The sequence below is a fragment of the Scleropages formosus genome, chromosome 20 (genome assembly GCF_900964775.1).
Source record: "Scleropages formosus chromosome 20, fSclFor1.1, whole genome shotgun sequence".
Lineage (NCBI taxonomy): Eukaryota > Metazoa > Chordata > Actinopteri > Osteoglossiformes > Osteoglossidae > Scleropages > Scleropages formosus.
Window position 1 is genome coordinate 2,754,525 of NC_041825.1, and position 17,963 is coordinate 2,772,487.

General features: G+C 39.7%; 1 protein-coding gene across 6 annotated transcripts; it reads left to right on the forward strand.

The window, feature by feature from the left end:
* The first annotated feature begins 415 nt into the window (after positions 1 to 415).
* Positions 416 to 9,897, forward strand: LOC108932997 (ataxin-7-like protein 3). Of its 6 annotated transcripts, none has more exons than XM_018749770.1 (14): positions 416 to 1,194; positions 1,456 to 1,525; positions 1,915 to 2,024; positions 2,715 to 2,847; positions 3,052 to 3,223; positions 4,172 to 4,269; positions 4,505 to 4,527; positions 5,079 to 5,124; positions 5,547 to 5,584; positions 5,710 to 5,778; positions 5,945 to 5,988; positions 6,917 to 6,988; positions 7,759 to 7,895; positions 8,728 to 9,897. In XM_018749770.1, exons 3-14 carry the CDS (start codon positions 1,974 to 1,976, stop codon positions 8,928 to 8,930), a joined length of 1,086 nt encoding a protein of 361 aa, XP_018605286.1. In that variant the 5' UTR covers positions 416 to 1,194; positions 1,456 to 1,525; positions 1,915 to 1,973; the 3' UTR covers positions 8,931 to 9,897. The 6 variants fall into 6 exon arrangements, with proteins under 6 accessions (XP_018605286.1, XP_018605287.1, XP_018605288.1 ...); XM_018749771.1 differs by having other exon boundaries at positions 416 to 947; XM_018749772.1 differs by having other exon boundaries at positions 416 to 860.
* Positions 9,898 to 17,963: the final 8,066 nt, after the last annotated feature.

Consider the following 17,963-nt stretch of genomic DNA (forward strand, 5'->3'; position numbering starts at 1 on the left):
CTTGACAAGGAGCGACCGAACTATGTGAAAACTTATATTAATATGTAACTACCCTCTTCTGCCAAGAACGGAAAGGGGAGATGTAGATAATGTATTTTTTTCAGGAACAAGGGGAAGTTTATTGCTGTTGTGTAACAGACTGAAGGAGCGTAAACTAAATTAAAATATGCTCATTTTCAAAACAGATGACCGACCACTCGGCAAAGACGGGGCGGCACTCGGAGTTTGATTTTGTAACCATTCAACGGTCATCAAAAAAAAAAAAAAAAAAAAAAAAAAACTACAATTGGACGTATGGCGTCATCTCGGAATTACGTCTCTTGTGTTCAAACTGGCATCTGATTGGGCAATCCCTTCAGAATTCGCATCATAATTGGTCCTGGGTCACGTCAATCATTCTCTGCTCAAGGTCTTGCTCAAATGCACGGAGTCATTTGTCTTGTAACTTTTTTCTTTTAAACGTTCACTGTTCGTACGATGCCGAACTAATGCGTTAATTAAATAAAGAGCAATGCGTGGCGGTCCGCTTCAACCCCTCGCTAAGAGCGCGGTGGTAATCTTACCAGGCATTGCCTAACATGAGGCGAAGTTGGCGATTGATTAGCTCTGCCTTGCCCGTGCTCAAGAGAAAAATGGCATCTTATTCTTAAATTATATTTCTGACCGCCCTGTGACACCATACCTGTTTTTCTGCGGGGATGTTACACGGTCACGGTGCAGCGCGGCAAGGTTAGCTGCAATGGCTGACGCGGGCAGTTAGTGGGGCAGTTAGTGGCGCAGCAGCGGGTCACGGGTGCGCTTGGGTGAGTCAAGTCATTGCCGCGAGGTGACCGGACGCGTGCGCGCGCCGTGACATGATGGTGATGCAGCCCGCCGTCGTCGTCGTCCTTCGTCCCTTTCTTTCTTTCTTTCCTCTTTTTTTGTGTCTGTGAAGCCCGACTCGTCAGGTAGAGACACCCTAAGTGACAGCCACCCCCCTCGCCCGCCGAAACGTTTCGCTTTGGTGAAATTCGAAAAGGAAAAACTGTAGTGTTCCTGTCAGGACTGCGCACGAAAAAAAAAAGCCTTTTCGACTCGAAAAGACGCAACATTTCGAGTTTACAGGGAATACACATATAAAACACACCGATCTGTTACAGTACTATGCTGCGGGGACTGTAGTGAAAGTAAAAAAAAAAAAATAATAATTTTTAGGTAATGTCTACGACGTCGTGTGATGAGGCCATGATCCCTCTCTGTGTGTAAATAAAACAAGAAGAGAGACGCTCTGACATCAATTTCTAATTGTCATTCAGCGATACTGTTTTGTTTATCTGGTTAAATATCCACTCCAGAGAGTTCAACATTAGAACATTAATGTATTTTTTTTTTTTAACTTTCTTAATAATGTAACATTTTTTTAAGTTAATATTAACTGTATTGTTTACTAATGTACTCATTTCCTTTGCTGTCAAGGTTAATGTAAACAGCACCTTGGGTAAGCGCTGCTCACACACGTGTGTGCTTGGCTGCTGTACACTTTCAGGTATGTGAATATCTACACATTCTTTCTATACATTGGACACATACGTATGTGCCGGAATACATTCATTGTTTTTATACATTTAGCTTATATTATATCCAACTTAACTGACAGTGTCAGACTACCTACAATTACTTATTTACACAGTTGGACTGTTTTACCGGATTAATTTGGGGTGAGTACCTTGCTCAAAGGGTGCTACAGTCAGAGGTGGGATTTGAACGTACCACCTTTGGATCCAATTCAGCAGCAGACCTAAACACTACGCCACCAGCTGCCTCTTGTGAAGAAGAGTCATATGCAGTGTTCATTTCAGTAGATCTGGCCAGCAGTGAACTTCCCTCCTTTTTTAAAAACCCTCCTTTATAATAATTCTCTCGTCTCATTTGTAGCTGATACTGACTGTACTACAGTATGTAGACAGCAGTACCTCACCTTTTAGCTTTTGCAAATGAAAATGGAGGAAATGTCTCTGTTGGGCCTGGACAACACCAAGCTAGAGGTAAGTACAACTTCAAAGAAATGTATGAGGTGTTTTCTCAGAGGTAACTGCTTGAAATACACCGTACACCTACTCTTCTCCTTACGAACATAACCGGGACTGGAGCTCAGCTGAAAACCAACAATTTCCCGTCTGAAACTACGAAATACTGATATCTGTTGATTTATTCACGGCTTATGTCTTGTAAAAGAACCTCAGATAAAGTTATGATAAACTTAAAAATACTCTATTAGTTGGAATTTAAGTTTTGATGAATAATGCATGAAAAAAGGGTGTATATTTTTAAAAGCCATGTGGTGGTTTTGTGCTGCATGGGGGCCCTGTCACAGGAGGGCTGAGTGTACGTTTACAAAAAAAAAAAAAAAAACCCAAATAGACATGGAGGTGTTCGTATCTTGAAAAACGTGTAATGTGGGGATCCAGTTTTTAGCTGTTTTCACAAACTGAGGTTTTCTTTATTTTTTCTTTATGTGAACATATGTAGCCCCTTGTTGGGAGATTGTGGAGTCCTGTTACCGATCCCCCTGCTAATTTGTAAACAGGGATTTTCAGTTGCAGCACGTAAAAACAATTATTAGCACTTGGATTTTTTAGAAGGTATGTGAATTTTTTTCTCTGGGTTTAAGCATAATATGTCAAGACCCGACAACATTTTGCAGACATTGAAAATGTAGCTTTCTTCCTTTAAAGTCCATAGCTCACGAGATCTACTCGGATCTGGTGGAAGATGCTTGCCTGGGCCTGTGCTTTGAGGTGCACCGCGCTGTCAAACAGGGTTACTTTTTCCTTGATGAGACTGACATTGAGAGTATGAAGGACTTTGGTGAGTGACCGGTCTCCTCTCAAGCTGCTGTTTTTTTTTTTTTATTATTATTTCTGCTACTCTCATTTGGCTTCCCACTTTAATGACAGGCTTCTCTCTCTGCTTTAGGTAAATGTGACTTCGTAAAACATCTTTATTCTTTATTTTGTGCACCCTGCTTTCAGCTTACTGAGTTTTTTCGGTATTTATTATTTTTCATAACAGAAATCGTGGACCAGCCAGGGGTGGACATCTTTGGTGAGGTGTACAACCAGTGGAAGAATAAGGAGTGTGTGTGTCCCAACTGCAGCCGCAGCATAGCTGCGTCCCGCTTTGCCCCGCACCTCGAGAAGTGCCTGGGCATGGGCCGCAACAGCAGCCGCATCGCCAACCGCAGGTCCGTCGTGAGGCTGTGGCACAGGCCCTACATTTCCGCTCCAAGTTGCTCCTGTTTTGATTATGACAATATAATCAGTTTTCCCCTGTTAACTGATTCACTTCTGCTCTTTTGGTGGGATCAGTTTCTGCTACACCACTGCATCAAAAATGTTTTGGTAAATTAATTGCTGTACAGCATGGTCTGAATTATCCAGCCCTTGCCTTCCATGTTACCCGGCAGGAGGACTTTTGTAGCTGTTTTTTTTTTTTTTTTTTTTTTCTTCATTTATTTATCTGACGCTTTTCGCCAAAGTGACTTACAGTGTTAAGATACTTATAATTATCCAGTTATACATCTGGGTCATTTTAGTGGAGCAGTTTAGGGTAAGTACCTTGCTCAAGGGTACTGCAACTGGAGGTGGGATTCAACCCTGTGACCTTTGGTTCCAAAGGTAGCAGCTGTAACTACTACATTACCAGCTGTCCTGTTATAGCGGACGTTTGATTGAAAACTTGTCCAGTTTACAAAAGCATCAAGCAGCACCAAACAGTGATAGATACATGTCTCTGAAGATCTTATTCTACATGGAGACTTCCTTAGTGGACTTTCCTTTTTTAAACCTTTGTTACTTGTATTCTTAATTCTTACAATGATGTTTGAGTTTAGGTTTCATTTTAAAAACAAGGAAATAATGATTTTTTTTTTTTTTTTGCTTAGAGTTGAGGAGGAATGACTGTTTTTATAGAATTTTATGTCATTACTGAGCCTGTCTAACAACGTATTAACACATACAGGACATGATATATTTGGTCACGTGATTTTATTTATTTTTTTCAACTGGTGTCCGGCCAAGTGCTGTTTCCATTTAGGCCGGATAATTAAGACTGTTTTTGTTGAACAAGTACGTGTTTGTTACATCATAACTTTGAAATAAATTTTTGCCTAACCTCTACATTTCCTGAACAGAATAGCCAGTAGCAACAATGTGAACAAATCAGAAAGTGATCAGGAGGACAACGATGACCTGAATGACAATGACTGGTCGTACGGCTCAGAGAAGAGAGGTGAGCTGCAGTGTCTGCAGCCTGTCAAACACAGTGCTGTCACTGGCCTTGTTTTGAACAATTCTGTTACTAAGGCTACCTATCCACTTTGTTTCCTTAGCTACAGAAAGTATTAATTGTTGGCATTTAGTTAATTCCTTATAAAATACCAAATTTCCAAATACTTTCTGTCAGTAAAATCTGGGATTAATTTCTTAATTGCATGAAAATGATTTGTGTTTTTCTCCTTTTTTAGCCAAGAAGAGAAAGTCAGACAAGGTATTTTTATTTTCTTTGAAATGTTTTTTGGAGTAAATGTTTTTGTCACACAGCTCTATTATAGTTTTGACACAGGACAGAAGTCTTTGGCAACCTGTTGTTAGTGGACTGTACCCCACCTAGGATGATGGCAAATCTCACTAACTTTGTCTGTGTTTGCAGTTACCCTTTGAAATTCATAGTGTACTCTTGTGTTTTTACATTTACATTTATTCATTTAGCTGACTCTTCAAAGCGACTTACTATGTTAAAGTTACAATCATTACAGTTACAAACTTACAATTATTTACCCATTTATAGAGCTAGGTAAGTAACAGCTGGTATATACACAGTCTTCACTGTACAGTGGCGATTTACACCGAAAAAGCATGTCTTAGAGAGACAACATAAAACAGTGCTGTTTCTTTCCTAAAAAATAATGGAAAACATTGCTCATACAAGACTTGGTCACTGAACAATACACAGTGGAGACCATCAGTAATATTAATTATTGCTGAATAAATGTCTTTTATGTTTATAAAGCACAGGATTAAATTATTTTTTTTTCTCAGAATCCAAATTCACCCCGAAGATCAAAGTCACTGAAGCATAAAAATGGTATGTTCTTATTTATGGAACACTTGGAATCGCTAAAACGGTGCTAAGCAGTAATATACATCCAAAATGTTCTTTAAAAACATATCTTAACAGTTTAATAAGTTGGGTTCATCTTTGATTGAAAAAAGGTGGTTTATCAAAAGATTCAGTATTTCTAAGATTTAAATTTTGCAATTCCTGTAGGGTTGTTGAGGTATACATTGAAATTGTATAATTGGATTGATGATCCTTATTTGATGTGTCCTGGTAAGGGTTTAAAATAGTAGAAAATTATATTGGACAGGACTGGCTCAAACCAGGCATATTGTATTCAAATATGACCAATTGCTTCCTTATTAATATGATTAAATTTAGGGGACAGTTACTTTTTCACACTTGTGTACAGAAAATTGAGTTTATATTCAATGGTCTTGTGTTTGCAGGGGAACTTGGCAGTAATGTAAACACAGATACATTTAAGGTAACGTATCAGTGTTTGACTTTTTGTACTTTGAAGTGCTCAGTTGATATAAACAATAATGCTGTACTCTCTATTGGTGTACATTGTTATTGTTCATTTGGGACCATATTGTCTTTTTTCCGCAGTACAACTATAACTCTGGCATCTACTATGAAACTTTGGGACCGGAGGAACTTCGATCGTTGTTAACGACGGTAGAATCTGCTTTAGTCTTTCAAATCACCTAAACCATTGTGTTTACTGTGTGTGAAGCAAAAGATAATGTCGAATTTTGATGGAGATGGATTATGGAGAAAATATTTTGGCCAATTTCTGTTTGATAACTCTTACCTGTCCTCCTCTTTTCCTTTCTTTTGCCAGCATTGTGGAGTGATATCAGAGCATACCAAGAGAATGTGTACACGGTAAGGACTTCAGTGATTTCACAGAGGAAGACAGCAGTCACATTGAGATTAGTTCAACACACTATATACATACATAACTTTAAGGTGTATAAAGGTTGGTAGTTTATTGTTACATTGTATTAGCTGGTACTGCCCTGCTGCCTTTAGTTTCTGGTTTGAATCTCACCTCAGCTGTAATACCCTCAAGCAAGGTACTTACCCTAAATTGCACTTATAAAATTACTCAGCTGTATAAATGGGTAGATAGTTGTAAGTAGCTTAACACTGTAAATCGCTTTGGAGAAAAGCATCAAATAAATGAATGAATGTAAATCGGGATTGTTTTCTTCTCGTATTCATGTGGGTCTTCACTGCAAGTCAAAAGCTTGATGCTCTGTTACAAATGCTGTTACTATTGTTATTTGAGTATACTGTACAATACAAATTTAAAATGGGAGTGTACACTTTTCTCAAGCACAAAAGGTTTTTTCCTCAGTTGTCAGTCTGATTTAATGAAATAGATTTGACCGTGTCTTTTAGAAATAAACTATAGATGTCAATATTATCTATGTAAATCACATGATCAGCTTTTACTGCTTTCATGCATACCCTTACACTGGCATAAATAAAGGCTCGATTCAGAGATCAGATGAACTTCACAGCATCTCCACTAATGGTGCAGTGTCCATATGCTTTGCAGAGTGAAAGATACACTCAGTGATCTGTGAGCTTTAGCTCAGTATGTCATGAACATCCATGAGACAAATTACCAAAGTACCTCCTAAAAGGTTGAAAAAAGTGCAAAAGGCATTGGGTAATGTTGTCCTTCGTAAAAGAATTTTTTTATCATTTTATTGAATTTTAATTTTTTTTAAGTCCGGAAACCAGTGTCTGTGTGAGCAGATTGGTTTTTTTGGGCTGTGTGTTATTTCAAGCTATGTCTCATCAGGTCTCTGAGATGCCCACAGCACACAGATGAACAGAGGAGGACCGTTCGAGTGTTCCTCCTGGGGCCATCTGCGTGAGTGCTCCATTGACGTACAAAAAACCGATGTATGTGTATATGGCATCACGCTGGTGGGCAATTGCCTTTGCGCAGTAAGAAGTACATATCACTTTTAGTCCAGCGGTTTCAGACAGAGTCCTTTCTTTTATCTAGATCCAAAAATAATTTTCACTACAGCATTAATTTTACCTTCAGTGTACCTGATTAATTTTGATCAATTCAGTACTTTCACCCTCCTTCCACCTTGACATGTCAATTATTTATGTGGAACTGCTGGGGTAATGAAACAGACAGAACTTCAGCTTTATATGAAATGAACTTAAATATCTGACATTAGCATCTTCTAGGAGGTACCAGAAAATGGTCTGCTCTGCTCATCATAATGGAGCCCTTAAAGGAAAAGCACAGCCAAATACTTTGCCCTCTCTCCCATACATGTACATTACACATATTTATAATTTCTCTTGCAACGTACCTTTAATGAATATTTGACTTCATGGCTCCTTGGTAGCTGCTGATCCTGCAATGGTGATTGTTCACTGCCCCAGTAGTATTCCTAATCGCATCACATTTCCCCTAGTTGAGATAAACGTGCTTTTAAAGTTCTAATGTGAACATCTGGAGAAGTGTTGTAGGGCCACCGTAAATGTGTGCACACGTGACTTTTCATCTAATGGTATTTTAGTCCGTTTTCTGGGCCCCCAGGTGTTTCATGCCAGGCGATTTCTTGTCCAACTTTGTTTTGCTTTAGCTGTCTTGTCAGTGTTCCTTGTTGGTGTCCTTAGGTTAACGTTGCCAGAGGGTGACGCAGTGGTGGAGAACGGCAGCTATGAGACTTCTGATGGGCCAGTGCTCGTGAGCCGCTTGCAGTGGGATGGGTCCTCTGATATTTCCCCTTCAGATTCTGGCTCTTCCAAAGCAAGTGAGTTCACTAACAAGTTGCAGAACTTCAGATGATTTATAGACAATTTATGGTCTACAAAATACCGTTGTTCCTCAACTTGTCCGCTGCAGTGGTCCAAAGCCTATACGTAAAGCCTAGGGCAAAATGTTGGGTACACCCTGGACAGGATCCCAGTCTGTCACAGTGTAGCCCTTCTAGAATTTTGTATTAAACTGTCTGGCCACCTTCAGTTTTCATTATCTACACGGTCAATAAGTTCATCTAACACATATTCCATATGTTGTTGATGACCAGCATTCACAAGATAAGATAATGTCCGGATGATTTAATTCAGGTTGGTCCTACACTCAAGCTTTTGGTTTCTATTCTTTAATGGCTGATCATGGAAATACAAGTAACTTCTGCAGACACATTTTAGAAAATAGATCAATGAGGAAAATGCAGTTTATAATATATAACTAAAAAAATATTTGTACAGTAGCAAATTCAGTGTACTGCCAGTGTTGGATGCCTGCAGGAGTGCTGCTTGAAAAAAAAAAAATTGTGACTTTATGTAGACTTTTATGTAAAATAGAGATCACTTAGCCTCAGAAAACTAATTTGCGCCACTAGCATGCAGTGTTGTAGGAATGTAACATTTTGTTTTTCATTCAGTTTTCATTCACAAACTTGGAACTTTACAATCTGAGTGGAATTTTGTTGATGGAACAAAGTACGCATCCTTGTGGATCAAAATTTCTGATGCATTACTCTGGGGTGGCGGTAGATGCCAGCAGCTAAAAAAAGGGCTGCTGTGCCACTTTGCGTGAGCTCCGTGCATAACACACATTTTCTTGGTTCTTGGTTCCAGGCACCAACAATTCAGAAACCAAGAAGCCCAAGAAGAAAAAGTCATCATTGACTGTGAACAGTGTCACAGGAGGCGTGGGGTATGGTGAGGAAAGAGGCGGTGGATTTAGCAACTTGCAAGGAGGCTTCGTTCCCTCTAACCGTAAGAAAAAAAACAAAATTCCCACAGCTCCCCCCAGTAGTACCTATGATGAAATGAACTAGCATCTGCATCTCCCTCCTTCAATCCTCTTCTGCACAGTTATTGTGCACCCTGTGGATCTTTAATGTTTGCAAACTCAGCGATGGAAACAAGAAAGGCTCTGTATCAGTGTTGGATGTCAGATGTGTATAATAGTAACTGAAAGTGTACGCCCACTCCTCCCAAATCTCTTTTCTGCACCTGAATTGAAGCGACAGTAGCTGTACACACTCACCGCAGAGCTCTGCCACTTGGCCATTGGGCCCTGAAGCGTTCTAGCGTTGGACAAACAGAAGGGAAAGGATCGTTACTGCAACTGTAGACTGTTTACTATAACTCAGTCATTTTGTGTGTGTGTGTGTGTGTACTCAAGAGTGTGAGCATGTGCGGCAAGTCTGTGTGCTGTGTGTAAACCCCAGCAATTTCATTTCAGAACCCAGACCGTTTTGGCATTTTTGACCCCATGTCCTTACTTACTTTACTAATTGTATTGTATCCACTGTAGGCAGTATGTCCAGTGTTGCTATTTATTTGGACACTTGTGTAAGAATTTGCGCTCCCTGTGGACTAGGGGACTAAGGCAGGACTTCTTGAACTGAATCATTTTCTTGCGTAGGCACAAGTTCAATGGAATCCTACAGGGTATCAAGTGGCCATCATCCTGCTGAGGTGTGAAATTGAGGACTTTCTTGGGGGTCTTTGCGGGTGGAAAAAGTACAGCGATTCTGTAGCAGACTTTAAAATCCTCATTGTTTTCTGTACTTACGCTGAAGTGGAAGGATTCCATAAAAATGAAGTGTCAGATCATTCCTCAGAAATGCAATAACCGCTGCTTCCTTTGTCCGTTGCAGTTCTACGCATCTGACCAATTTGAAATCTTAATACTGTTGATCATCTCGTTTATTTAACTTAACCAAACTCTTGAAGTTGACATTATAAAATAATATAGTAGAAATTATATTACATTTACTCATATCTGATGTTTTTCTCCAGAAAAACTTAAAGTGTTAAGTTACTTACAATTATTTACCCATTTATACAGCTGGGTAATTTGCTGGACCAATTTAGGATAAGTACCTTGTCAAGGGTACTACAGCTGCAGGTGGGATCTGAACCTGCAACCTCTGGGTCCAAAGGCAGCAACTTTAACCACTGTACTACCAGCTGTCCATATTATGTTATGTATTATATTTTAAAATAAATGTAACTTAGTATAAAACATAATAGGAAAGTGTGAATGCCTAAAGCAGTTTTCATTCCCCTGCCATGGTGCTGTCAAGTGTACTGTACTTCAAACTTCAGCGCTGTGCAGTTGAGAGAGACGCAGCCCAGTAAGTCGGCACTTTCTCTACGGGTGGCGCTCAAGGACTCCCCCAGGGCTGTGCAAGCAGTGCACCGCTGTGGTTCTGAGCAGGCTTTGTTGCACATAGTCATGTTTTTGTCATGTGAGTGTACTTCTATGTGTCTGGGATGCTGCTATCGGGGTGTGTGTCCCTGTACATGTGTAAGGGTTTACATATATGGTGTGTACGCACACATGCATTGGGGTTAACAGTATGCATCTTTGATTGGTGCCATTGTAGTTTGTTGTAGGTATGACAGTATGCATTTACCTTGTTTACATGTACCACTGTATATATGAGTGTGTCTCATTGTATAGGAGTATGTAAAAAATATACTGTATACATATATTATATATACATGTGGTTCTATTTTTGTATCGCCGAGTATGGGTTGGTGTGTCTGTGCAGTTACTGGTGTTTGGAACTTGTATACTTGTATCTCTAAATTGTGTGTGCGTGTGCACATGGGTGTGTGCAAAAGGAGAAAAAATGGAATGACTTGGTGACATAGAATTCCTCACTGCTGCTTTCAGCAAAATAATGAACAAGTGACAATACAAACTGCATCATCTGGGCCTTTGTGTCACAACTTGCTTGTGCATGATGTGTTTTACAGTGCATTAGCATTAAAACACTCAAAACACATCCATGTATTGCTGGAATTTTAATGCTGTATATCGTTATACCTCATGTTTTGGAATATTGACGTTATCACTGTCGCTTTAAATGTACCAGGCAATTTTCTGCTTTTCATGTGACAGAAAAAATAAACTTTATGCTTTGGAAATGTATTTAAGTTCAGTTATATCCATAAAGGGGAGACAATGGAAGTTTTACATCAAAACATATCACAGTTATAAATTTAAAAAAAAAAAAAAACTTTAAACAAAATTTGCATTTGATTAATCTGTGAATTTTTTATTTTTTTCCCCTCCCTTGGTGACCACCCCCCCCCAAAAAAAATTTTTGTTTATTTAATTTTCTGTTATGTAATGATTTGAAGAGCGACTTTGACCATTGAAAGGTAAACAATTACTGATGCATATGACAGATAATGTGGTCATGCAGAGAAAAACTCTCTTACATTTATCTGATGCTTTACTCCAAAGTGACTTGCACTGTTAAGCTGCTTACAATTATTTGCCTGTTTATATAGCTGAGTAATTTTACTGGAGCTAATGAGGGTAAGTACCTTGCTCAAGGGTACTACAGCTGGAGGTGGGATTTAAACCTACAGCTTTTGGGTCCAAAGGCAGCAGCACTAACCACTACGCCACCACCTGTGTATATTTTAATATGGTTTCTCAGTTTATACTCTTGCTTTTGCAACAAGCAAAAATAAAATGGTGTAACTGATGTACTTGTGGGGACGTATTTGTGTATTTAGGGAATTTTATAATGTACAGCTAGCTATTATCCTCTTTAAATATCATTTGTTTCATTGTCTACTTTAACTACAGTCTAGTGCCAATACATTTGAGTAAGGTGGTAATATTGTCGTTACTTCAACAAGCTCTAATGCAAAACTAGCACTGAGTGATTACATCACTGCATCACCGATTACATCAATAGAACCATTTTGTAAAAATCACCAACTACAGCGATGTGGACAAAGAAAGATCTGATAACAAAAGGCTCCTGGTTCCTGTTTTTATCTCAGTTGTAACTCAAACATTTCAATCCATTTATACAGCAGGGTATTTTGCTAGAGCCATTCTAGGTAAGTACTTTACAGTTCTACCATCAACGGAGATTGGATCACAGAGCAGCAACCTTCATGTTACATTTCCATGTCTTTGACCGCAACCACTGTTCCAGGAGTGACTGCAGAGCTCATGGGTTGAGGTGCCAATATCTTCTTACCTTTACTAGTTTTTTCAGCCCTTTTTTGTATGAGCTATGATGTGGTGTGAAAATAGTTGTGGCCATTTTGTAATACAGCACAGCTGCAAATTTACACTTTTAACATAATGGGTGGCAGGTAGTGCATTGGTTAGAGCTGCCGCTTCTGGAGTCGGGGGTTGTAAGTTCAACGCCTGCCTTCTCCTCTGGTACCCTCATACACTACAGTAAAAGTTACACAGATGTAGAATTCATATACCATAAAATAGCTTAACATTGAAGTTGCTTTTGGGGAAATGTTTGCTAAATGTAATGTAAAAACTTTGTTTATTCTTAAAACCCCTATGGCAAGACACATTCCAAATCATAAGATTCATTTTGTCAAAAAGGAAAAGGTCAGAGTTATGATAATGGAATCAAATTAAGGTAGTGCGGAAGTATATTTTTCCCCACCTGTAAATACACACACACACACATTTTCAGAACCGCTTGTCCCATAACAACAAATAAAGAAGACAAAAAATCTTTTACTTTTGCAATTGTTTCATTTTTCTGATCAACTTTCCTTCACCAATCAAGGAAATACCACTCAATTTGCAGTCACATTACTACTTCAAGAGTGGGTTTTATGTTCATGAAAAGGTTAAGTGTAAAATGAGTTCCCACAACAGTTTTCGTTCACCAAGACCAACAATGATGTTGTGAATATTGTACTTTAAATGTAACACTACTGAAAACATGGTGAGAGTGAGCCCAAGTATTACTTGTGTAGTTACACATTGACGTTTACATTTACATTTATTTATACTCGATAAATGTCAACATTTTTATGTTTAATAATGTTTGATCATTTTTTTTAGTAATGGAAAACCTACAGTATATGCAGTAACTTGTGCAATGTACACTGGTTTACACTGTAATATGTAACAAATCGACTACTGTAGAATCACATGTCTGAATCCAAGTCTCTCGTTTTGTTGATATACAGGTGGTCCCCGGGTTACAAACGTCCGACTTACATACAACCTGTAGTTACGAACCATCCCCGTAAAGCCTATTATATTAAAAATTTGAGTTGTATACAATGATTCGTAATAACAAACAGGAGCTACTTTGTGACCCGCATCAAAATATTGCGCGTCTACAGCAGTTTGTCGACCCATGGGCATGCGAGCCTGAGCTAGGACAGACTTCCTTCTTTTCCCGTTAAGTGTCTCATGTGTTATTGTATTTGGCTTTAATTTTTTTGTTTGTACCCTCCTAACCATGGCACCAAAGCGTAAATGTGATGCAAGTGATGGTGATGCATCAAAGAAAAGGAAAACGATCATGACTGAAACTAAAGTGGAAATAAGAAAGTAATTGGAAAAAGGTGAAACGCCAACAAACATTGGGAAAGCGTTAGGCTACAGTGAGTCAACGATCGGGACAATTTTAAAGGATAAAACGAAAATAATGGAGCATGTAAAAGGCTTTGTCCCGATGTGTGTGTCTCTGTCTATTATAAATACTGTATGTAGTTACATTTATTATTGTTGTTATTATCATTACATTGTATTATTATTATTACTGTATTGTTATATTAAAGATGTTTTAGTGTATCCGGCAGTGTTTCTTTAATGTTTTTTATACATAAAAAGGTACACGATATACTATATACTAAGATAAACATTTGACTAACTGTTGTTAGACACGAGTCGCACCTAACTGTCTTGACTTGCGTACAAATCCGACTTAAAGACAGACTTCGGAACGGAACTCGTTCGTAATCTGAGGACTGCCTGTATTGCTCTCTTTCTGTTGTTCTCTGAGATGTATGTCGCTTTGAAGGAAAGCAGCTGCTAAATTAACAAATGTAAATATAAATGTACACTTATGTACACAAGGTGACTTACACGCTATGGCACTCTGCCACTCACACACTACAGGTGAACCTGAACAGCATGTCTTTGGACTGTGGGAGGAAACCAGAGCACCCGGAGGAAACCCACGCAGACACAGGGAGAACATGAGACCTCTCTTGGGCCACACAAACCTCTACTGTCATTGGAAAGCCACAACAACACCTGTGTTTCTTGAGAAGACAGGAGAGCGAGACTGCCCCAGGATCTTCTCGTGAACTTCTCTCAGTGCACGGTGGAGAGTGTACTGATGTACTGCATTACAGCATGGTACGCCCATTGCACAAGAGAAGAACAGAAGGCTTTGCAACAGGTCATCAGGACGGCTCAGAACATCATTGGCACACAGCTACCGGCAGTGGAGGACATTTATCTGTCCAGATGTCAGAGCAGAGCCTCCAAAATTATGAGGGACTCCACTTCAGACAGACTGCGGGGGGATCAAACCCACCTCCTCTCGTTCCACCAAGGCGCCATGAGACGGCAGTGCTACTCGCTGTGCCGCTGTGCCACACTTCATTGCTGAAAATACTCGACTCGTAAGGAAATCGTCGGGCTGTGGACCTGGAGGCTCTGACTACATTACTGCTAAAAACTGCAATACTTTGCTCCAGAGGCCTGACTGTTAAAATCTGTGAGATTGGCCAGAGGTGCGAGTAATTGGGTGTCAGACTCATGAATGCCAAGTGAGGGGGGAAGGAGGAGAAAAAGTACAAAGGCTGCCAATGGTATCACGGTCTAGCCTTTGTTGTGGGCTTATGAGTTTTATTCTGGCACAACAACATTTTACTGTAATGTATAGGTTTCAGCTGAGCTTTTTTGTCTCTAGGTTTGTGAAGGTGAGATGTGGTTCAAATGGACAAGTCTCACTTCCAATGTGTGACATTTATTCATTGAGATGATGCTTTTCTCCAGGGTGACTTACAATGTGACCCTACTTACACTGATTTAACCTTTATATTTAAATTTACAAAATTTAGCAGACAATCCTCTCTAAAGCAACTTCCAGTGAACACTGTGTAGTATTTAGTTGACACCTTTTTCACCTAAAGTGACTTGCAAAGTGACTTAGCGATGATCAATAGTGGCTGGACATCACAGTGGTTTCCAGCTTCACTCTGTAGGCAGGAACACAACCTTCAGTACAAAGATCGTGGGAGAGTCCAAGGTAAATCATTGAATAATGCGTCAAATGTTTTGAGAGGCAACATACTGTATTATCTCAGTTGACTGGATCCTCATGTATCCTTGAGTTATAATGCAGAACAGTTTTTCAAGGATGTGTGATGTAACCTGAGCCTTAGATTAGCCATCACAGTGAGAGTGTTCTGAATCCTCTGGAACTCTAGAGGCTGGAGTTTGATCATGCGTTTAAAGTCTACCATTAATTGCAAATATTTTTTGCTCTCCAGCTTTTCGAGCAGCACTGCTCCAGCAGTTCCTTATACTGCACCATCGAGGTACCCACTATTCTTGCGGCATCGCACTCAGATAGGAACCGTCCCCACGCATGACGGAGATGAGGTTCGGTGACACCGGCAGAACCACACTGTCTGTAGGAAGCCACAATGCAGCCTGCGTGTCCCCAAACTTCATGCTCACCGAACTCCGTCTGTGTTTTATCCATTAGGATCACAGAAAGAAGAGGAAACAAGATGCTCATATTGGAGCAGCCTGAGTTAATGCTGAAAATGTAGACAAAACTCTCGCTCCATAAATAAAGGCAGTGAATGGCATGGAGAAGTGGACCCAGCACCTAGTAACCCAACAGCAGCTCCCAAGGAATACCCCGGCCATATGATCACCCCCCCGAGGTCCACAAAGCTCACATAGTCTGGGTTTTCTTGGATCCCTTCAGTGGTCCTACAAGAATGAAGAGTTACTCCACTGTTTCACAGCCAGAAAGATCTGCATTGTTCTTCTTGAACCTGAGGCTAGAGACTGCTATCCCACACCATTTATTTCAGTATAAGCTTTCCTGGGAAGATACTCCAATATGCCTTTTTGAAGATGGCAACTGAACACTTCCCACTTTTGCTTCTGTGATCCCTGCTGCCATAACCTTCATAGCCTGCTAATTTCACTGTGTCCAACCCAGATGTCTCCAGAGTTCTAGTAACTTGTGGCAGCTCTCCCTTTTTAACCTATTGACTTCTTTCACCAATGGTACTTGCTAAGGGGTTCCTGATCTGCCACCATTACTGGCACTTACAACCTTCCAAACAGCAGCATCTTCGATAACAGCAGTCAAGACCTGCACCAGGATGCAGGTTGAACTCAACACAAACTGAAGGTTCGACCAGACCTTTCCAAGACTTTACTACTCCTTTGGGACTCTATCCTTATTCAGTTCAACACCAGTTGGTGACCAGCTGAGAGCTTTGCACACCTCATCTCTTGAGTACCCAGAACAGACGGCCTCAGGTCAGGTGACACAACAACAAAGTCAATCATGAACCTTTGGCCTAAGGTGTTTTGGTAGCAAGTACACTTCTGAATTATCTCGAATGCACAGGTTCAGATCAGAGAGAACATTCCTTCCAAGTCTCACGTGAAGCGGCATGTTCCAGTCTGTATTCTGCTCTGGGCAACCTGGAAAACAAGGATTGCTGAGATGATGATGATGATGATGATTATTATTATTATTATTATTAAAGCACTAGTGTAGTAGTAGTATTAATAGTAGTGTAGTGTATATCAAAAATAATAATAGTACTTATTAAAGTTACTAATTACTAAGTTAATAATTACTTAGTAAATTATCATTATTAAAGCAGTAGTGTAGTAGTGGTATTAATAGTAGTGTAGTCTAGTAATAATAATAATAATAATAATAATAGGATGATTTAAGACAAGACATGTTTAATTTTCAGCGTTGTTGCTGTATACAGGATGAGACGCAAAAACATCTTTGTGGAGAAATCGTTCATTGATTTGTCACCTCGCGATTTGCACGCCCATCTTTGCGGGGGGTCTCCTGCGTCCTGGTAAGTAGTCCCTGGTAATTTTTACCACGTTTTACCACGTATGGGCGGTGTAAATGTGACAGACAGGGAATCTGCATATGTTAAACGTTGTGAAGCTTTCAGTGATTTTTTTTTAGGACTACTTAAAGAAAAGAGGCAGATGACATGGTTTCATTCAATACAGTAAATTCCGGTCTATTATTATTTGCTCCGTCCGATGAATGGACAAATTTATTCCTGTCGAGTAAGACAGTGTGTGGAGCCGGCACCCTTGGCTGGTGATCCATTCTGATCCGGAATCTGAAAAAAAAAAAAATAAAAAAAATTTGCTCCGTCCGCAGGCTGTGGCACGAGGGAAAGACGCGGAGCACAGATTTGTGGATGAGAACACAGCGGAGCTACAAGTATCAAGGTCGAAAGAGACAAACGAGAATCCGTTTTTGTGCACAATGTTACATTTTGTAAACATAAGAAAAATTAATAATTATGAGAAAATGAAAACGTTAGAACTTGGTTTATGCATAAACATATAGAATCAAAGATGTACAGTAAAATAAATGCATACATACACACATAGTCTGTATGTATAATTATTGCAGTTTTGCCTCATTCCGTTTTATTGTAATTATGTCTAGTAAAAGGTAATAATATTTTCCTTGTTTAAATTCCACTAATGTTTATTGTCTTCCCACGTAGGGCGTTACTGTATATCTAATAATCATAAGTATAACAGGGGGGCGGGGCACGTGTCCCCCACATTGTTGAAATACGCCTGTTGTGACCTCCCCGATACTCAATTGCGTACTACTGTTAATAATGTTTTTTGGTCGTCGCACTTTCTCAGTCGTAACGTCGGTGCGATTTATGTATCTTAGGACGGAACGATGCGTACCCTTTGTTTTTTTCTCTTTCCAGGTAATAGCAGAAAAAAACTGAACCTTGGTCAGCACGTGAAGAAGGTGGGCGTGTCCTGACGTGCGGCGGCATGCATACGTCATCACGCA

Excerpts from the sequence above, each read along its gene's own strand:
- LOC108932997 (XM_018749770.1), top strand. The coding sequence starts at position 1,974 with ATGAAAATGGAGGAAATGTCTCTGTTGGGCCTGGACAACACCAAGCTA. Across the intron at positions 4,528-5,078 it reads AGAAGAGAAAGTCAGACAAG|AATCCAAATTCACCCCGAAG; the intron begins GTATTTTTATTT and ends TTTTTTTCTCAG. Across the intron at positions 6,989-7,758 it reads TTCCTCCTGGGGCCATCTGC|GTTAACGTTGCCAGAGGGTG; the intron begins GTGAGTGCTCCA and ends TGGTGTCCTTAG.